Source organism: Mya arenaria, chromosome 8 (assembly GCF_026914265.1).
Source record: "Mya arenaria isolate MELC-2E11 chromosome 8, ASM2691426v1".
In the NCBI taxonomy this organism is placed as follows: domain Eukaryota; kingdom Metazoa; phylum Mollusca; class Bivalvia; order Myida; family Myidae; genus Mya; species Mya arenaria.
Window position 1 is genome coordinate 16,418,871 of NC_069129.1, and position 23,511 is coordinate 16,442,381.

Here is a 23,511-nt window from a genome sequence, read left to right on the forward strand (position 1 = left end):
AATTTCAAGACAAAAAAAATGTAAAAACGGTCGATCTGTGGGAGTGCAGCTTTAAAGGGCAAAACATCTCCAAACATATATATATAGGAAGTAAATTGATCGGCTGAAAGACTAATTCATAAGAACTGTTTTACCATTTTCCCCTGTATAACTCACTAGGCACTTTCGCTACACTGGATCCCCCAAAGTTGGCACTGCAATTACGCCATGGCTCTGTCGTACGTCCCGGTACAACTCAATGTCTATTTTAATGCGTGAAGTGACAGGAGTTAAAAACGTAAAAAGTGACTGCTATTGCCAGACAGGTAAGGACTACCATAATATAAATTTTAAAACTGCAGTTATAGTTCTCTCAGAGTGCATTGTCGAATACGCATGGCTGACCCAATCCGTTTTCTCCATAACCTTTAGGCTGTTCCGTTCACATTTCGTTGTTTGAAGGTGTGTCGAAACCAGCGATATCATTGGTGCTTAATAAATTAAAAAACGGCTAATAATATCGAAATGGAGAGTGACGGAATATGTCAACTGTGGGTGTCAGACGATAACTGGGGTCACATTCAACATGTTTTCCTCTAATCATGAAACTTGTTTTTCCCCCATGAAAACGTGTGATAATGTTTCTATATATACAAACGAAAGAAAACAAATGCCATTCATCTGTATTACACACTTATCATTCACATGTCATTGAACTGCATTTATTAAACATTTTATAAGAGGACCCTGTAAATCACAAACATAATCACTAATCATAACATGTGGTCAATACTATAAAGTATCGGATAATGATTTGCATTTCAACATTAATTGCATAACATGAACACATTACGAAACAAAATAGAAGTATGAAGCTACATTTAATTTGCTTTTAAATTTAAAGCAAACTTCCAATTGTAAACGAAAACGCTGCAAGAAGTTATTACACAATTTTCAATTCGATCCTCACCATCGGCTTTTTGGCATATTTTTAAACATATTCTAATACATTTACAAAATCAAATTACAACATGATTTTTTTCAAAATAAAAATGAAAGAATTAACATTTTAAAATTGGCACAAATTATTTTTTAAGAAAGAATCCTAGGCTAACACAATTTTAACAAAAAAGTTCCTGGCTTACGTAAAAAACTAACTAACTTTCAAACCAATGGGATAGGTTATTCAAAACAACGTTATGTATGTTATGGTTATATAATATAGAGTTAATACACATTTTTGTGATCTTTGCCATCTGCAGTAATTTAAAGAAAGTTCTCATATTAATTAAGAATTTAAACTGTTTAAATCATCTTCTTTAACACTGAACTCATTAAAAAATAGCAACAACAAAACACCATTATTTAATAAAATTATTTAAATCAAACAACTAATCAAGGTTCAATTAATATATAATATAAATAATTCCCTCAACCATCTATTCTTTAGGTTATAAAATGAACGTTCCGCACATTTCTTGGAACCTTACGTATAGTTTCAAAATTGCCCACTTTAAACGTTTGATTTATGTACACATCGAATATTTGACAAGGGGAGATAACTGCGCTGAAGTGTTGTACATCAAGTTAGAATGGTACCCTTATATCGTCCTCTTGCCCAAAAGGGTGCCGCTTTTTATCTTATCGTCACTACGCTGCTCCCTGCAGAAATAAACAACCATGAAAACTAGACCCCAATGTGCGTCAAAGTATTACCAAATAACAGTACAGACGCACAGCGATTTACTTGAAATGTGTATTTCGTTTTAAAACTAATGACATGTATTTAAAACAGAAGGGTTTAAAGTTTACATTTTGGCAGGCTGTCCCTTTATAATAGCACCCATACGCATTCACGGAGACCAGAAAGTATACTATTTGTCTCTCACAAAATTGCATAGTTATGATAATATATTATGTTCTTGGTATTTAATGTTTCATGCACGCGTCATTGAATTGGCAGTTGAAACCTATAATTACGTGGATATGTAGCCCTTATCCTTACACCACTGGTTAAGAGCAACGCCAGCGGCCTTCTTCAAGTCATCCGAAACATCGCCTTTACAATAAAGTCGAATCTGTCGTTCTTGGAATACTTTTGGGAGAAAGCTCGACACCTTTAAAACAGCGCAGCTGATATTATATACATTGATGTTCAGGATGGTGAACACGTGCACAAAGCTGATTAGACACAATGATGTTCTATATAAGGAACACGTGTAGACAACTGATTAGATACAGCAATGGTCTAGATAGGGAACAAGTGCAAACTAGTTATATTATATTGTAGTTTACACTCGCGCCTATGCTGTCACTCATGTTGTGGGGCCTAATGTTTAACATTAAAATAAAATGTTTAAATGTATCAAAGATTCTTTGAATAGTCTGGTATTCGTATGGTTTTCAGCTGTTTGAATTAAAGGAACTAGACACCAGATGGTCCCAAAATCGGCAATATACAGGGTTTCCTCAAAGCAAGCCTAGAATTATCAATGCGAACTAGTATGAGGCCGAAAATACATTCATTACGTGACAGAAAGAATATTTCGTCGCTGTCTCATTACGAGTTTTCCCGTTTAAAAATAGCGCAATAATGGTTTCCCAATTTATTAGTATGTATATTTAGGATGTGAAAGTCACGTGATTAGTACAGATACATTTATCGTACTCTATGTTTAAATTTACTGTGATTTACCTGGTAGAAAAACCCAGATAATCTCGAATTGGAAAAACACTACAGCAACTGCATGCGAAAACAATGTGTCGTATACGATGTGATAGATCAAGTAAGTTAGATTTCAATGCGATGTACTCAACGATATCAATTTTGTGTACGTTTTTGACAAATTTCTTTTTTTCTTGCAATGGTTTCATCTGGTGTTTAGTCCCTTTAAAGGTTTAACATATGTTGTTCCTTAAATGTATATGTTCATTTACCTTTTCTTTTTTAATTTGAACGGCTGTGTCATGATCCGTTTTGCTGTAAAACATCAATTTGTTCATGGGATTCTTTTCTTTTTGCCCGTAATCCAGCTTAACAATCTGAAAATAAGTAGGACATGAACGAGTACCCGGATACACACGGGCCGGATACGTTTTGTTGAACATGAACAGAGGCAACACTCCTTTTTGTCATATGACAAACGATAAAAAGCTTTCAAACTATACTTTTTGTTTGAGATATGATTTCTATAATGTGTCCTGACTGTTGTGTGAAATTTATATACGGGTAAACATGCAGGGTTTGATGATCGGGCACCGGGTCAAAAGTTCTACGCGTCCATCCATGCCTTAACACTAATACTTATTGTTTATATTGGTATCAAAGTTTGAACGTAGCAGTTAGGGTTTAGATTTTACTGTTCATTGACTGCAATGGAAAGTAAATAAAAGTCATTGAGACATATTAAATTACCCCGAAATGAATAGAATATCAACTACAAACTTGTTTTTAAGGCTGTAGGCCGCTTTCTAGGCCGACAGACCGTTATAACCTTAAATCGGAATCTACTATCGATATACCATTTTAAACATTAGACTAATTTATGCGCGCACAGGTCGTATCAACCCCCAGCGCTGTTTGAACTGCAGCGGTCAACGACCCTATTTAAATCACCAATGATGAATCTGGTCTTATTCGAAATCGTAGCTACGACATGTGGTCTGGATGAGTAGCTTTTAAAAGTAGCGCTCTAAAGAGTATTCATTATATGTTATGCGGTTAATATAGTGCGAATTTATCGCATTTTTGCGAAATTACGCAAATAAATTCATAGAAATGCAATTGTTTTAATATCGATGATCGAGTTACAAAACACAATATAAAAACAGAATACGTAAAGAGTTTTTAAATGAAAGCATACTGAATCAAAATAAATACATGTTTATATCTGTTTTTACACTCAATCCGCGGCCGAGGATCTAAACACTGACGGTTTAAAATATAATCTTGGTCATCGGATTCGGACAGGTTTATTCCCCAGAAATTAACCTGGAAAACTCAGTAAAACCCGGAAAAAACATTGAAGTTGGAATTAAATGCTTATTTAGCGAAATATATCAAATTAAAATGTTTTAAATGAAATGATAATAATTCATCTTATCCGTTTTTTTGGTGATTATAATTCATTCAGTAATCTATTTTATATCTTTAAGGAGCCTTTAATTCGCCCATACTTGACATCGAACCAGGCATAAGTACATATTAACAACCTATAACAATTATTAAAAAAAACATATTATACACTTTTAGAATTGAAATCGAAGCGCTCAAAGAGTAAGCAGTCATTCGTCCTGCTACGATTTTTAAGTATAGACATGATATGTCGAATGAAACACAGAGTATGTGAAGATTTCTCAGTTTGTCTCAAGTAATTAAGTCAGAGTATTGAGCATGTTACATGTACACTTTTTTTAACCACTGATATAAATCTGAATGGGTTTTCCACCTGAATGTTACTATTAACTTGACCCCTAAAATATGTTCGGGCTCATCTTCTAATCATGACGAATTAGCATACCAAGTTTGAAGTTCCTGGGCCCTCATTTTCTTTATTGTGCGTGAACTTTTTTTCATCTCAAGGTCAGCGCGACCTTGGCCATTGACTTACTGGCCTCAAAGTCAAAATGGGTAATCTACTGTCTTGACCAACTGACATATAATATATACATTTCATGGAATGAAAGCGTACTTAAGTTATTAAGCGCAAACCGTTGTTCACCTCAGGGTCACCGCGACCTTGATCTTTGACCTACTGGCCCTAAAATCAATAGGAGTCATTTAATGATCAAGACGTTCTGACCTACCAAGTATGAAGTTCTTGAATGCATGCGATCTTTATTTATTGAGAGGTAACCGTTGTTTTTACCTCAACCTCACAGCACCCTTGGCCTTTTACCTACTAATCCGAAAATCAATAAGGTTCACTTACTATGCATGACCATCTGTCATATTAGGTATGAAGTTCCTGAGTGTAAGCGTTAAAGTTATTGAGCGGGAACCATTTTCAGATAACGGTCAACATATCGTTTTTCACCTGAAGGTTACCCTGACCTTAAACTTTGACCTGCTGATCTCTAAATTTATAGGGATCATCAACTGATCATACAAAGTATGAAGTTACTGGACCATTAAAAGTTCTTCAGTCATTGAGCTGAACACCGTTTTTTCACCTCCAAGTTACCACGACTTTGACCTTTGACCTACTGATCTCAAAATGAATAGAGTTTATAAACTGGTAATGACAAACAAATGAAGTTCCTGGGTCCAAGAGTTTTATAGTTATTGAGCGGAAACAAAGTGTGATGTACGGACATGACTCACGGACGGACGGACGGACGGACTGACGGGCAGCGAAAAAAGTATACTCACTACATTTGAAGGACGGGCCGACTGTTAAGAACCGTTTTACAGCACTTAACGCCATAGTTTAAAGGCAAAAGGTTAGAAGTTTCTTTGAAAATTAATATCAACGAAACATTCAGCATTTTAAAATACAACATGACTATTTATCAGTACAGGTATTTCTTTATGCGATATTAGATAACAACACCGATTATAATACTGACTTTAAGCAATTTAAGTATTGGTTAGGTTAAAAACGAATTCCTATTTATAATTTTGATCAGATTTGTACACCGTTTTAGCGCTTTAGAGCGTTGCTCACTTGGTTGGTAAAAATAAAAAAAAGCCTTTTATATCTGTATTGTACCATTGACGTTCAGATTCTACTTATTATCTTACCTGAACTTTAATACCGGTAGCATCAAACTTTTGGTGATCAGGATTCTTCTTTTCTATTTCCTCTTTAACTGCCATTTCTATGTCTTCCTAGAAAGCGAAGAAATTTGAAACAAATCACACACCAATTTCTTATGCGATAGCTTGGTAACATTTTTACTGTAAGCGTTTCATTATCAACAATTGTTACCTTGTAATGCATAATAAGCGACAACATTTGGTTAGTCACATGTGCAGTGATTTATCTCTCAAATCAATTACGAATAATGACATACTGGTGCAAGTTCACGATCATGACCACAACATCACGGACATACTTAAGACAAAGATCCATCTTAGTCTCAACTCAATTCACCACATTACATCATAAGTCATTAAAATCGAGTATGATTTAAAAACATTATCTTATAGAATATTTTGGTTAGAAAATAAAAACAATACTTCAGCAGAAAATGTCATAAAGTTACACTTATAGTTGTTTTACATAAAACTATTCAAGAACATAATTTGATCTAGAAGAAGACGTTCTTTCTTAATATTGATAACAAAAGTTTAATTAAGAAAGTTAGTTGTTTTCAAAATAACAAACAACACAAAACAAGATATTGAATTATACTATACTTTTATGTGGTAAATGAGTTGGGATTGAAATTTTGCTTCAGTAATATTTTTGACATTCGAAATAAATTAAGTAAAAATGCTTTATCCATTCGAATTCTCTAGCTCAATTTCAACAAACCTCTTTCTCCTTGATGTCCCTTTCAGACACCTCATGCATTGTGTATTTGTACGTAAAGTTGCGGGACATGACATTGTTCAGAATCTCTTTCGATTTTGCGAGCTTCTTCTTTTTCTCACTTAAATCCACCATGTCAACAGTGCCATCTGGACTTCTGGATTTTGGTAGGTTATCGTCGTTCATGTTGAGAATCATGAAGATCACTTGGTCCGTCATCTTACTGTAGGCTTCCATGTCACCAATGGCCTCTGACATTTTCTTTTCTTCACTGAACACAAACAAACAATACAAACACCTCAAACAAATAGACGTTATGCCTATGGTATTTTAACAAAAGATAATGAGACATGTCCAAATGATGAAATAATTTCTTTGAACGCCAATACTCGTGGACAACAATAAAAGTGCTCTAAATAATGGCACTGCTATATATCAGAGCGAGGTAACATATCGCTCTTGCGCTCTTACTCTTGCCCTTAACAAAGTCATACAAGAAATACCATTTATATGAAGTATTAAAGGGTGCCAAGAAGGGAAAGTATGTTTGTATGATTGATAGAAAGACGTGATAGATATGTTAATATAATAGAAGTATAAAGTTGTTTGTTATCTTTTATTTTTAATCATTTTAAACTGAGTATAAAATGTAAGGTAAATTAGGGAAGTAATTTTATTCACATAAAATAAAATGGACTGTAAAATACTGAATACTAGAAAATAAATAGTCACAGGAAATTTTTGATGGCATGAAATATGTTTTAATTGCAGATAAAAAATGCAATAGTAATACCAAATAACATGAAAATCAGAAGCCAAAAACCTTAAGTAAAGTAGAGTTTAATAGTAACTTAGTTAAGAACTACATTACTTCTGAATGGACAACTCAACATAAGGAAAGGTTTACTTGCATTATTGTCATTAAGACCTGGATTTATTTTCTGATACTGCTGTTTTATTAATACCTTAGTATCTATGGGTTTTTTAAAAAAAAAAGTTTAAAAGAAAATCAAACGGGTTTGCTATGTCCACATGAAATAAATATAAATAAAAATGTTGAACTATTCTTGATGTTCACATATGTTAAAAAACAACTAGCAGTTGCCTCAAAATGTGTAAGAATTACTGCTTGTCACAAATATGTTCATGAAAATTCCATTGTTCCTTTTAAGGTAGTTCGCTTAGAACAAAGAAGTGAAACATGCAAAACATGCAAAATGATAAGTATGTCTAGCTTGTTTGTCTGAAGAATTCAAATTCAAAGAGCTGCAAAAAATGAACATTTGAGTATATTTCTAATAAGGAAGAAGAAAATAAAAGTATCGAGAGTCTGTGGTCACAAACATAAAATCTAGCACGCAAACCAAGTAGTAAACTTTCTCCGAATGTAGTGTTTAACGTAGATGACAAACTATGTATTGAGGCTAAAGAATGCAAACCATTTTAATAGTTTCCTTTTACAAATGCAGCATAAGGTCTAGTTGAGAAACTTCCTGCACCACCCGACTGGTGTCTTATCTCGTGTGCTTATATAATGCATAGGCATATTTATTTTGGGTCTAAATCCTTTAAACTGCATACAGAGTAATTTTTCAGAGCAGTTTGACTTCAGGGAATTGTCCAAATTTAACTAGCTGTTCAAAAGGAACTTGGCATGATAAAATCACTGCTAGGCTCCTGAAGGATGCAGCTCCTTCTATTCAAATGCATTTTAATACATACCTTATTCGTTAATGTTAACCCACCTCATGATTCGATCGGTTGTAAGGTCAAACCACTCTTCCAAAAAGTAGTTCAGAAGTTTCAAACTCAATGCCGGTAAGCATCTTATAAATAGTGTCCAATATCTTAGAGCGAATGATATACGACTGGACGCATGTTCAATGAATATCAAAGTGGTTTCGGGGAAAACTACTACATTGCGTTTTGCCCTTACACATTTCAGATCATATACGTAAATAGCAAGTATTCTTAAAGCTTTACTGGCATGTTTATGTTGGATTTTCAAAAACCTTTCGACACAGATATAATAATGCCAAATCAGATTTCAGTCAAGTTGCGTGGCGTACCTAAGATACATTATAGGTATTCTAATGTTTCTATTTTAGGTTAAAGACATACTACAAACATCAGCTTTCAATACGCATTGATACGTTATGCTGAGGACAGTGGTTTAATTTTGTTTTCCCTAAGAAGTTAAAAATGGACTCCATGTGGTGTAAAAGAAAACAGTTTGATTTATGAACAAATTTGTTAATTGCATAACATATACATAAAGAACAGCGCTATTCCGTTACGACTAGCCTCCAAAAAGTATATATAGAATATATATATATTGTAAATCAAATCTTGTACATAGCGGACATAATGGAGCAAATCATTACCGTACCACATAATGCCTTCAACAAAAACGCTAATGAAATTTTAACGACAAAAGCCTTGATGTTAACACTAACTTATATTTACCGGTAAAAGTGATGTTCTAGTTTTCCTTGAGCTAACATACCCAACCCATTTGACCGGTAAAATAGATATTCTCGTTTGCCTTGAAGAAAAACACTCACCCATTTTTACCGGTAAACGTGATGTATCCATTTACCTTAAACAAAAACACTCACTCATTTTCACCGGTAAACGTGATGTTTCCATTTACCTTAAACAAAAACACTCACCCATCTAAACCGGTAAACGTGATGTATCCATTTACCTTAAACAAAAACACTCACCCATCTTTACCAGTAAACGTGATGTTTCCATTAACCTTAAACAAAAAACACTCACCCATTTTTACCGGTAAACGTGATGCAATCGTTTGCTTCGATAAGCGCCTCTGTAACCCTGCAAATGAAACACGTTCATCTATCAATATACTATAAATGTAGATACAAGAACAAATGATGTCAGTTAGCAGTCGCCTCGTCAAAACTCAACTCAGCACAACTCAATTACTTGATATCAATTTCTTACTGACAATGAAACATTAAAAGAAACTACTGTTTAAAAGCTTTTACACTGAATCAAGTTTATGCTACATACATGAAGTCGATGCTTGAAACAGTCTTGTGCTTATAGGCCCGGCGGTACAGCATATATCGGGTGTAGAACATGTCATACAGGTGTCCAGCCTCCTAAAAATATTATAATTCCTTATTAGATTGGTATAAGCCCAAATTTTAAGAAATTTGTATCAGGTGGCACTTTCAAATAAATAAAAATAGTAAGCAAAACGAATTTTATGTTGTGGGCTGTAAATATATGTGTTTCTTAACTTTCATCCATGGTTATAATCGATCGTTGAACATAATCGGAATATCACTCTGAACTAATCACCGATGATTGACCGAAATTATGTACCCTACATATCAACAAGAGACGTTGAACACATTATTGAAATACCTGGATGAGTAACAGGGCACACAGTGATAGTTTAAACGTACACATACAAGTATCGTTTCGTCACCCATCTTATGGGTTTAATTTCTACTTCACCTTTCAATGTTCTATGATGTTCAGCCATATACATATAATACCTTTTCCCTGGTACAAATCTGTTTCTCCATCTTATCCGAATCTCCCTTCGCATCCAAAACCCGGGCAAAGTGGATACATCTGTTGTGGTCAAAGTTGTTCTGAATTCCAAGCATGTAGCAATCACGGGCAAAGTAATCCCACTTGTCAACATCGATGCCGTTCCGCTTGTTGGCAACAATCTATGCAACAATACATGCATCAAATGGCCACAGTGATTTTCGTAACCTCGTATGCTCCAAATAAACATCTATCCGATAACGTTATTATACCAGTCCAGATAAGCAAAAGAGAATATTGTCTGATAAATGGTTTCAATCGAAAATAAAACAAAAACCATTAACCGCCATGTTGAACGGCAAATTATATGAAAAATGTACTTTTCGGTTAAAAATACAACAACCTATATACTAGTTTAAAAACTATCGGTAAACAGTCATTATGCTTTGGTTTTAGGAATTCATTAAATCTCTACATTTTGCTTTTTGCCTAGACCGTTCCAACTACAAAATATAACTTTAGCATTACATCAGTCAAAAATATGTAGAAATTATGACTCAAACATGTGCAGAGTTTGTGAGTAGTAATTTCCTGTCAATGATTGAGGGATAGGTTTCATCGAGAGGCAGACAACTTTCATATTGAGCCATATCATCCATCAAAACCAGACTACGACACTAAGTATGCCCGAGCATTATTCAAACTAAAAACAATGAAATTTTAGAAAACAGGGTTGAATCTTTCTCACCGTTTTTCAAAATGAAGGGTACCCTCTAGTTATGAATTATTTGAAACATCAATGAATTCTTATATTATTTAATTTAGCAATAATTGACAAATGATGGGACAAGTGTGAGATTATAGCCATGCTGACTAGTTTAATCCCCCCCCCAGTAGACTCGAGTTCCAGTGAACTTTTGTTTCACTGACCGTTTCAAGGCGGTGATCCCTTCATTTAACGGTAAAACTATTTTGATGAGGATATGGTTTGTTTTTGGTGTTTGTATTTGTGTATGTGATGTTTGTGTCTATAGCTGATTATCGTTTTGGGCCCTTGTCTTGTGCCCCTTAAACAGGATTTATTTTAGAATTTTCGTCTACTGGGAATGTCGTATTCATTCCGAATATTTTACTGCACATTCTTGAGATATAAAGTTGACATAAGTTCTTTCAGTACTATCGACTCTTTGGCATTCGAGATTATAAAATATTACACCATTTATAAGTTACTAAATTAGTAACAAACTGATTCAAACGTTTATGAAGAAGGATGTAAACATAATATCATCAATATTCAAACTCTCACACCATTTCTGTGCATGGTATTTTTGTCTGTATTTGGTATAGGTATAATGATTCAATACGCTCAGGTAACCGTGCAAAGATACTAACCTCATACAGGAACGGTTTGTCAGGTCTTCCCTTGAACTTTCCATCATCCTAAAATTCAACGAAAAGAAATAATAATAAAAGAATACATTGCACACACGTTTGAATTATTTATAGATCCATATACTATAAGTCCATACACTTGTTTTAAAACATTAGCACAAGTTATGAAATGCTGACCGATACATGGAAATATGTGACAAAGCTGAATAAAGATCAAGGTACACATTAAAAATATTAATGACGAAACTCTTCGGACTGATTCTGTGGTTGTTCATATTTCAAGAGTAAAGGCGAAAATGTTACCTTTTTAAGGTCACTTAGAAACATGTCGCTCTCATCCATCGATTTGAACAGAAAACTTACATATTTTTCCTTCAGTTCAGGCCGAATTTGCTCCTTGATAAATGTTATGTCAGTTTTTGTGATATCATATTTCTCGAACTCAGGATCTAAATTTCTTTTTTTAATCATGTAGTCCAGTAAAGCTATGGACGCTTGTTCGTGCTGAAAATGATATTTTACATTGTTCAATAGATCCATCTGAAAAATTATATCTTAAATTTGCGTAATAAAATGTTTTGAACTGACCAAGTTGTTTTATTCAATATCTCATTAAACATACATTATTTTTATACGGTCAATTTGACCATTATTCAACATTTCAGTACATACAATGCAAGTCTTATATTGCAATATGGACGGACGTATATTTAACCGCATACTGTAATACTATTTATACAGAATTGTCATTATAAAATGTAAAACTCAATTATAATCATTATCAATTATACTATAACACATAATGATATATGATTTTCAATTAATAAATACATATCTTCGCTCAGATCTACACATAGCTAACAAGAATTACAAGTGTTTGCATCATATTTTAATGTACAGCAGTTATGCAAAAATATACTCAACAAAATACTTAAGCATATTCTAAGAACAGCGTGCGTTGCGTTATTATTAGATATAACACATGTACATGCATTATGAATTGTTAAGTTTCATTGTTCTGACCACTGTTTGTCATTTGGCTATACTACTTTAAAATAATGAAGTTCATGGGTACGAATCAGAATTAAATTTCACCAAAAATGCTAAAGCAATGTTAAATGCCATTAAGACTACACGAGCAAGGTTAATTTTCACGAAGACTACACAGACAATGTTATTTTCACTTAGAATACTCAAGCAAGGTTACATTTCACGAAGTCTATATTAGCAAGGTTGAATTTCAGTACTAAGAATACACAAGTAAGGTTTTTATTCACGAAGGCTATATCGGCAAGGTTAAAGTTCATCAAAACAAAGTACACAATGTGAAGTTTCACATAGACTACATTAGCAAGGCTAAATTTCACAAAAACTACATTAGCAAAGTTAAGTTCCACCAAAACTACATAAGCAATGCTAAATTTCAACAAGACTCATGAACCAAAAACAAAAACGACGGAACAAATTTAATAATGCTTTGGCACGGTAAATGAAATCACTAGGTTGTCAAGCGTGAATGCCATATTCACCAACACTATTCACTGGTTATACGGTATGCACTTTTATTTAGGTCACCATTTTTTACTTCAAATAAGAGAAATTATTCTAACTAATCACTGAAAACATACACAAGCAAATTAATACGGACATAATCCAAACCTTTTTCGAATTTAAATGCCACATTTACCTCCCATGTTTCCTTTAGAACTTTTGGTATAAACTCCCTATCAAACAGATGGGAAAATGGTCCATGACCTGAAAATTATAGGATATCTATATGCTATAAGAACACAGCAAAGAGTATTATAAAATGATATTTTCTATTTCGCCAATGTGCACGTTTTTAATATAAAGGTTTTAACAAAACTGCAAAAATACTTACCTATTTAAATTGCCCGATTACAATTGACATTTTTTAAAAGACAGGTCCTAAATTGGTTTGGATCATTTCAATGATTAACTACTCTTATCTGTAAATAGAGACTTACCAAGGTCGTGGCAAAGCCCAGCTATTTCAACACAAAGAACGTCTTTATCTGTTATGCTAAGGTCGGGTTGTCTGCTTTTTATGGCACGAACCAGTCTTCCGGCTAGATGACAAACCCTAAAGCAACAAACAACTAAAAGATATGCGACCATTGTTTATTTTTATAATATAGAATTTAATAAGCAAACGTTACGTTCATTGCATAAAAAATGCATAAAAAATGGAATATCCCTAAAAGGGAATGTATGTGTTATGTATAACCAATGCCCACCTAAAAAATGAACGCTTAAATTTCCACACACCCATTGCCTTCTTTAGACGAACGCATATCCTTTGAAATGCATTTATATTACGTTGAACGAAATATCTTCGGATTACTTCTGATCTATATTAAACGGTGTTTGTGATATGTGAAAACACGTCTAATTGGGTAAAAATGATGTATGCAACAAGCAACGTCATTGACGATGCCGCTCTTCAAGCAGCCAAATTTATGCTACGCTCAATCGTCTTGGAAACGTTATGTTTGCGCGTTTGAATTGAATAATAAAAAAAAAACCATAAAATAGATGTAAATGTTAACAATGCATATTTTATTATTTCATGTATGGAACTATTTGTTAAATAAACGGGTAATCCTGAAGTCATTCGTACCGAGCAATGGCTAAATGTTTTTAAACACCAATGAACCGCAATACTCAAACCTTCAATCCTAAAACGTTGATCATTAGCAATGCTAAAATTGTTAACCTTAACCATAAACAATGCTCAAATCGCGATACAGTCGTGAACCTTAGTCCTAAACATTGCTCAAATCGCGATACAGTCGTGAACCTTAACCCTAAACAATGCTAAAATCGCGATACAGTCGTAAACCTTAACCTTATAAAATGCTCAAATCGCGATACAGTCGTGAACCTGAACCTTAAACAATGCTCAAATCGCGATACAGTCGTGAATCTTAGCCCTACATTGCTTAAATCTCCATAAAGTGATGAACACTTACCCTAAGCTATGCTCAAATCTGTTGTGAGCCGCACCAGGATACACAAAGTAAGCAGTCCCAAGTTGCTTCAGGAATCGAAGGCGCTGGAATTCCGGTGTGTCTATGATCTTTACACACAGTGGATGGAGTTCGATTAGTCCATGTATTGGATCATTGAACACCTTAGCAAGGAAAGTATGCATGTCAATATGTAGGACAATTGGCAGGACTACATTAAGTATTTAATGCAATTGTTCGGCTGTATGCCTCAAGCCTAAATACTTTAGTACCGCGAGTTATAAGGTATCGTCAGGCCTACTTTTAAACATGACATATAAAAATAATATTGCACCGGGGTTACAAAATAGGACGTATGGTGTTATGCGGTTTTAAAAAGTGCGAATTAAAGTAAGTTCTTACGATGATAGAACTTAAAACTGATCAGCAGGCAATTAACGAAGGGTGGACAACTTATTTTCAGAACTTATGCTTACATAATTTTCGGTCGTCTATCATGTTTGAAAAGATGACAGGCGAAATCGTATCGCAAGCATAAAAATCAAGCAAAATATTAAAAGCGTTCGGCATACGAAAACAGTAAACACGGTGGTGTTGTTCTTCTCAAGGCATAAGCAAAGTCATTGAATGTAATGTACAGTTTTTCGTACATCCCTACTGAGATTAATTGCAACTTTATTTAAAGGAGGGGGGGGGTGAATTTCATTATACTCATCTGTCTAAAGTTATATGTAAAAAGCCTTTTGACTTTAATTGAGATCGACGGTCCCGCTACTGAGTGGGTTTCAAAAACACATAAACTGTACAATGACTTCTTTTATGGTACGCGAGTGTGGCTGCCTGGTTGCCTGTCTGCCTGTGTGCCTGCCTGCCTGCCTACCTGCCTGCTGTCTGTCTATCTGTCTAATTGAAAGAAGTCCCATCTTATCTTATTAAAAGTTAATTATTGTCACGAATGTCAAGAGACTTACCTTTTGGCCCTTCAAAGGCAAACGTCGTGTCTTTACTGTCTCAATAAACTCTTCAATCTGTTTCAAAGTATCGCCTGCTAAATTATTTTCTGAAATTAATAAAACAAGCCACTTGTATGACATATTTGCATTAAACTCATACGTCAAATTCAAATACGTACATTTAAATACGCATTTACAACAACGTTGGACACATTAGCCGTTTATTTCTTTACAATTGAAAATGGGTTCTTCGAATACTTAGTAATAATTTTACCTCGAAAGAGCTTAGCAACATCACCAAGACCCCCTCTTTGTAAGCTCTTCGTAAGGGTCTCTGCATCCCATTTAGAATAATCTTCGTTCAAACGAGCCTTTTTGTGTGAAGATTCGCCATCCGACTTTTGAATCACCCATTTTGGCCGACGTGGATTGCGTGGTTTCCAATTTGACCTAAGCCCATATTTATTTTATTATATGATTCATAAAAAAACATATACCTACATTTTAATATTAACATTCTATTCGTAAAGTACATTGTATTTGAATGGTCTGCAATGGATTCTAAAATGTTTCTTGAATTAACGCCAACGTATTTGTTATATATACTCGAAAATAGTACAGCACGTCGATTAGTTGAAAACGATTTATCCTTAAATTATAAAAGGAACAACAACAACAATTGTTTCAAGGCTTTTTGTTACTTACGTTACATTAGTAGCCGTGACACTAGCTCAGTGGTTATATATTTGTTCTATAATAATGTTAAAATGAACTAAGGCGTGGTCTCTGCGGGCTCGAAGTGTTATTGCCGGACACATTCTTGTAAAAACTTACTTAATTACTAAGTGAAACATACAAGGAGTGAAAGGGAAACGTTTTTCATTTATGTTAATGCAACTTGGAAGTCTTTCACTCCGTTTAAAAAAACAAGCAGTTTTGCTGCAGTTGACATATTTATTTAATATATACACATACATCCACAATAATACCTTTAATTATTTGACATGATAAATGAATTTGACATTCATTATGTAAACAGTTTAGTTTCTAAATGTACTAAATTTCAATTCATTAATGTTTTACACAGCCTTGCTAAATCCATGTATAAAATTAGACATTTTACAGTGAACTTTGTTTGTACACATGTATTCTTTAGAAATTCTTCTCTTATCCCTCTCCAAATACACACAATTAACATTCAACAGAACCGAAAGCATATTCTTTATTAAGCGCCTATAAAGCATATATATATAAATAGCGAATGAGTGGTTGAGTCAGTGATACTGCTGGACATTTCCAAACATTTCCAAACATTTCTGTTTTATGAAACATTGTGTGGACATTGGGATTTTATCAGACATTACCTGAGTCCCTATCATACTTTTATATGCACTTTTTCTCTCAATTATAAAACCCAAAACATTATAAGTCTTTCAAGAATGAACCAAAACATTTTCGGGCCTTTCAAGTATGAACCTGATTTTCTCTCAAATAACATGCATATTAGGTTTATAGGCCAAAATTAACCATTCAAATATTGACAACATGCAAATAGAGCAAGCGGCAATTACTTTCATACATGTATATATGAACACAATTTTAATAATTACAATGATTTGATTATGTTACATACACAAAATCTCTTATTGGGGCAAATTATGCACATATGATAATAAGGTGGATTGCACCAATTTAGGCCACAGTTATCTTTGTCATATGCTTTCTATAAACTAATCTAGATGAATCTCTGCAATAAAAGGACAAATTATGTTGTAATTAAGTTCCATGCAAGGGTGATTAACATTTTCATTCTCTTGAAATATGGGATTTAGTGCTGCATCCTCCTGGTTTCAGATTGCTTGACTAATTGCGGAGCCATGATGCCACAGGTTTTGGCACAATCTGCAAATAATATAAAAGCAATGTTTAATACATAATCAAACTACCATCTTCTAATCTTCTACTGTGAAAGTATGGAAAATGCCAGTTAACAAACTTTTGAGGCATACACAACTCTATAAGTATGTAGTATTAAATTTATAGAATAGTGCAAAAGTTTAGGAATACAAAGACTTTGAAGATCAAGTTTATGAGAAATATCCTATTTTGGATATTTTGCAATGAGCCTTTAACAACTCCAAGATTAAACTCTACTTATTGACTACAAAGAAGCAATTTAGTTAAACCACATATGCTTAGAATCTCTCCTTTCTTAGGGATATCATTTCTTTCTCAGGATGCGGTATAGAATTGCAGACAGGATCATTCTTTGACCAGCACAGCTTCTTGTCCTTGAAAAATAAACTAGAGTTTAAGAAATGGAATGGAAAAACAACAACATTCCATTTGTGTTTTTATAGCAATTTTGAGTGTATTTAGGTGTATGGAAGGAAAAAAAGCAATAATAATGATGTAACCGGGAAACTGTTTTGCCGTTTGCTTCGAGAAATTCTAGTTATTCTATGTAAAACACGGAATGAATGAATGATTATGGTGTTTTGGTACTAGACACCAGATGGTCTAAAAATGGTAAAATCCTAGAATTGTCAATGTAAGCTAGTATGAGGCAGATATGTAACAGTTCGTATATCTTAAGGTTAAGTGAAACTTTCACTTGTACAGTACGGTGGTATATTTAGACAATAAGATAGCGTTTTTTTACAATAATGGTACTTCCGATTCCGGTTTTTCTCATGCTAGAGATAAGTTGTAATATGAACAAATACGATAAATCATCTTAATGTATCGAGGCAATAACCAGCTCCAGAGTTTCCACTTTACTGAGAAAGTGTATTGTACGAGTCTGAAGGAGCATTTCCTGAAAAGAGGAAGAAGTCAATCAGATGGATCTTCAGTGACAGATACTAAAACAAAGATATCAAAACAGTGATATATGATATACTAAGTGTATAAAAACGAAAAAACAACAACAACAACAACACAATAGTGTTTCGTGTAACCCAACGCCCGCTACTGTTACAGATAATACATCATTTCACATGATATGAAAGAATAAACACATCAATCATGTCAGCTATTCCCCGTTAAACAATAGCGCATAATGGTTTCCTAGTTTAAAAACGTGTGGAATAGTATTTCAGAACACCTTGCAAGTCATGTGATCGTTTCACACACTTAAATCTCAATAAGCATTTTATCAACTCGCTGTCCTTTTCAGCAAAGTTAGCCTCGTTCAAGAGGTTACATTGACCAATTTCATTACCAATGTTGATCTGCCGGGCTCTGTGTCTACGCTGTTTCGCTGCAGTATTCCGCTTCCTTGCATGTCCGTTTATTCGGTTGAAGTACGTTAAGCATATGAAATAAGAGCAAATTCTATGAACCTTGCGAGCGCTTCTTGGTCTTTTTCTCGCTTGCCCTTCTGCGTTCATTCATCATAAACGCAAGAAAAAATGCGGTCAATACTTATGTAACGGTCCGCTGTAGGCGGCGGATGTTCGGTCATAATAATGTATCGGTCTGCTGTAGGCGGCGGATGAGCGTTCATAGTATAGCATTCCGTTATAGACGGAAGTACGTTCATAGTACGTATGTTTACTTGATTGGTAATATGCAAGTTAGCAAAGTCAGGGTTCCGTGGGGATTGACAATTTACTGTATATAATAACCAGTGGACCCCTTCAGGGTCGAGCATGCTTTTCTTTGAAGGGATCTTTTGGCCTTCTTTGACGTCGCACGTTACGAATGGTGGCCGCGGTGGGATGTTGCCAACTGCCGTATCGGAGTTGCCTTACCCACGAATTTCCAATGCTAAGACTAGGGATGAGTCTTCTCGAAGGGGAAAGTAATGTAACAGTCCGCTGTATGCGCCGGATGTGCGTTCATAATAATGTAACGGTCTGCTGTAGGATGTGCGTTCATAGTATAACATTCCGTTATAGACGGAAGTAAGTTCATAGTATGTATGTTTACTTGATTGGTAATATGCAAATTAGCAAAGTCCGGGTTCCGGGTGGATTGAGAATTTACTGTATGTAAAGACCAGTTGACCCCTTCTGGGTCGAGCATGCTTTTCTCTGAAGGGATCTGTTGGCCTTGTTGATGTCGCACTTTACACTTACTTTTATATTTAAGGTTTTAGATAATTATACATTGTGATTTTAAATAAGCAGTATCTTCTGCAATTGAGTATTTGTTCTGAAAGAAATGTAACGAACAACGTATGTATTAAAGAAAAGCTGATTTTTGTGACGTCCTAAATCATTTGTTAAATACGTCGCTCTTATCCAATAGAAGCCCAATATTGAAACAACAATGACGTCATTATTCCTTGTGTGTTATACAAATGAATATAACCGTCAAGTTTCATCTTTACAACGAACTGGGCAAATGTAAATATAGAAATATGCAAACGCCATTTTTCAATTTACTGGGGATAACGTGATATACAACCCTTCCCTAGTATATATCGATTTGAAAAACTGCGCAGATACATGTGTCGTAAGCGATGTGATACATTAGTAAATAAGATTAAATGTGTAGTACACAACGATATCAATTTAATGTATTTTGTTTTACTAAGCCCTTTTCTTGCAATTGTACCATCTGGTGTCTAGTCCCTTTAAGTATGCAACTAGCAATGCTGAAAGTCGAGTTATTTTGTTTCATTCACTTAATCATTCAATAAATTACTTAGACAGTTCATACTAAGAACTGTAATATTTGTGTGTTGTTGGTTATAATGCGTATCGCCCAGACTAATAAAAATGGCAGCGCCAATCGCCATAAAAACAACAACAACAACAACAACAACAATTTCAACTGATCAAGTAAGGACTTCCAGTAACATGGCGTCCGATACAACTGAAATGGACTGCGCGGACGTCCTTGAGAAAACTCTTAGCCTCAATCTTCGAGAAGAAGATATAATCAAGATAGGGAACCTATTAAAAGGTACATTTAATGTACAGTTGTCATCACTTGTGACAAGTATTATAGTTGATGGCGTTGTCCACGGCATTCGACAGAAAATGGAAGCCCTTGAGACCGAAAACTCTCAACTTAAAGCTAGAGCAAATAAATAAGAAACCCAGCTGGATGACTCATACCATCAACATGACAAAGCCGATAAGTATAGCCATCGAAACAATCTCAGGCTTTCGGGCGCAAAATCATCGAACTTGCTAACGCTTTTGGGGCGAACCTTACGCTCGATGAAATAGACAGATCGCACAGACTCGGAAAGCTGCGACCACCACCCAGCGGCTCAGCAGCGGCCCCAAAATTATCTTTAGAAACCACTTGACACCATTATCATGTTCACGAGTTACCGCGCCAGAAATAAACTTATCAAACAGAAGAACAAGCTTAAGGGCGCAGGATATGGTTGTGCGTAGCTAAACGAGGATCTGACGCACACCCGCAGTGACCTCTTTTTTCAAGCACGTGACATGCTGAGGAAAATATCAATCACTGGTGCGTGGACGGCAGATGGCGTTATCATTGTCAAATGTAAAACCGATCAAAAATATCGCATCGAAACCTCAAAAGACTTTGTGGCCTTCAAGCAAAAGGCTATTTTTTTAAATAATTACTGTGTGACGCTCGCTTGGTCGGGAAGTGTATATTTACTTGTCTTTGTGCTCTCGATTTAAATAGGCTTATTTGTATTACAGTGTATAGTCAGTCAATGGTAATTACGCTCATATTGCTATCATGTTTATGCTTTCTATTGCCTATCCTGATTTCGTAATTACGTGTTAATTCGTGAGGATTTTCTCATTAACAGACTGCGTGTAGTCATAAACACCCTCATGTAGTTATTATATTTCACTACTCAACGCGAAACACCTACCCTGCACATTGCATTTTATAAATCTTCCCAAAATCTTTCAAACTGCAGTCTATTGTCCTTAAAATACACCTCATCCTTATTATAATACTATAGTTTTTTTAAGTATCTTGGATACATTTACATATTAATTTCGTTTACTTAACCAATCCTGAAAAATACAACATGACAATTTGATTAACTAAACTTATATCATGCTCGGTGTTTCACCTTCGCATAAGGTAATATTATCAATGTTAATCATTGCTAATTATTGCTGCTTTCCTTAAAAGAAATATTGCCATTACTGTTTTCATGCAAAATCTTCATTTTTATCTCATTCATTCATAATAACCCATTCATATTTCATGAATTAGTTCGGATTAACGAGTATACGTTGCTGTATTTACACACACGCACGCACGCACGCACGCACGCACGCACGCACGCACACACACATACACACACACACACACACACATAAACCCTAATCCTCTACAAGATTCGAACAATCTAAATGATAAACCTTACACTCGTCTACGAATGAATTAACTGATTAAATAACGCGTGCCATTCTGTCAATCTCACATATTAGCATACACACAAACCAACGTCTCTCATTATACTTTTTGTACCAATTCACCATGCATCAAAGAACTACCGCAGCTTCTATGAACTTTTTATATATAAATACTTTTCTTCTGAAGGTTAAATTTCCTTGCTAAACAAAATTATATAATAATGACATTGCATCAATTGTCAACATTAATTGAAGCTCCTTGAAATAACGCGCTGATCTCATCAACTATGTTTCGATTACTCAGTACTCTATTTTAAATATGTATAAGTGATGTCACACATATAACCGGCCTATGTCTTTGGTACTCTGTCCTGTTCTCATCCATTCGACTTGCTGTTTCTTACTCGGCGTCATCCGTACATTACTATCATTGTTTAGCATAATTAATATGTACTGGCGTTATCGCTGCTGCAAACTTGACGCCAGAACACTAGACGTGTTTTGTTTCGAGTCTCATATGCATCCATGTTGCTTCCTATCACTTATTTTCATATCTCTCCTGCAGGTCCGGCGACATAGAAACCAATCCAGGTCCATGTCCTGATGATGGGTCGCCCGATATATACGAGTTCCCTTCTTGAGTCTTACTCAAAGCTAACTGAAGCGGGCTTGAGTATTATGCATCTTAACATTCAATGCCATAAACCTAAGATCGACATTCTGGCAATCGAAGCTCAACTGTATGACATTCTTGTCTTCACAGAAACATGGCTTAATCAGACCACTTCAAATGATGACTTGCATATTCCTAGTTTCAGCTCGCCATTTCGTTGTGATAGACATGATCGAGTCGGCGGAGGTGTCGCCATATATGTTCGTGAGGGAATCAGCGCATCGGAACGAACAGATCTACGTGTTAACGGCTTCGAGGCCCTTTGGGTTGAACTTCATGTTAACCGACGCAAACTTCTTATTGGTGGAATATACCGTCCCAAAAAAAATCAAACAACACCCCATGGCTTAACATGGAACAAACTCTAAACGGAGCCTTCAATGGGCATTATGATAATATACTTGTGGCTGGCGATTTTAACATAATCATCGCTCCATCTGCAGCAAACCAGATGAGAAGGCTGATTGCTCTTACAATGCGGAGCAGCTCATCGATTCACCTACCCACTTTACTAAGCAATCAAATGCTTTCATTGATCTCATGTTCGTGAAACATCACCACCATTCTAGTTTTGTGGCCGAAACTTTCAAGTCGAAGTCATCTCCGTTCTACTGACTGGAATCCTCTTCTCATCGACAACGACCCCTTGACAAGATTGCTGACAATATATCTAAGACAATCATATCAGCAGCATCAGAGAGTATACCAAAAAAAGTAGTCAATATTCGACCAAACGATGTTCCCTATATGAACAATGAAATTAGAAAAAATATCAGACATCGTCGTAAAATGCACCAACGGGCTAAGGCAACACACGATAAAGAATCTTGGTATAAATTCAGAAAAATCCGAAACGAAACAACATCCTTAATTTCCTCCGAAAATCTAAGGCTAACTACCAGAAAAAGATAATTGAGAAAATAAACACAGACAATATAACAGCAAAGCAATGATTCAAACTGGCAAAACAGCTCACCAACAAACATAAGTCATCAAGTATCCCTACACTGATTGAAAACGGCATGAAAGCAAACACTGACGAAGCTAGAGCATCATTCCTTAACACCTTCTTCTGTTAACAGTCTAACCTTGAAAGTACTACTCATGATAATCCAGATTTACCAACAGCCGACTCATCATTTCTATCAATTACTATTACGGCACCGAGGGCTTCTCTACAAACTCTTTTTCATTGGTATAGAAGGCTAA

The 23,511-nt window shown here is 35.0% G+C and overlaps 1 protein-coding gene across 1 annotated transcript; it reads right to left on the minus strand.

Annotated features, from left to right (window-relative positions):
* Positions 1-650: 650 nt before the first annotated feature.
* Positions 651-18,604, minus strand: LOC128244002 (deoxynucleoside triphosphate triphosphohydrolase SAMHD1-like). The gene is made up of 17 exons (XM_052962019.1): positions 18,542-18,604; positions 18,100-18,182; positions 15,593-15,768; positions 15,337-15,425; positions 14,369-14,529; positions 13,364-13,479; positions 13,063-13,130; positions 11,739-11,879; positions 11,376-11,423; positions 9,986-10,165; positions 9,492-9,583; positions 9,237-9,293; positions 6,459-6,726; positions 5,723-5,809; positions 2,917-3,021; positions 1,960-2,096; positions 651-1,641 (listed from the first exon to the last, which is right to left on the minus strand). Exons 1-17 carry the CDS (start codon positions 18,602-18,604, stop codon positions 1,581-1,583), a joined length of 1,932 nt encoding a protein of 643 aa, XP_052817979.1. The 3' UTR covers positions 651-1,580.
* Between the last annotated feature and the right edge of the window lie 4,907 nt (positions 18,605-23,511).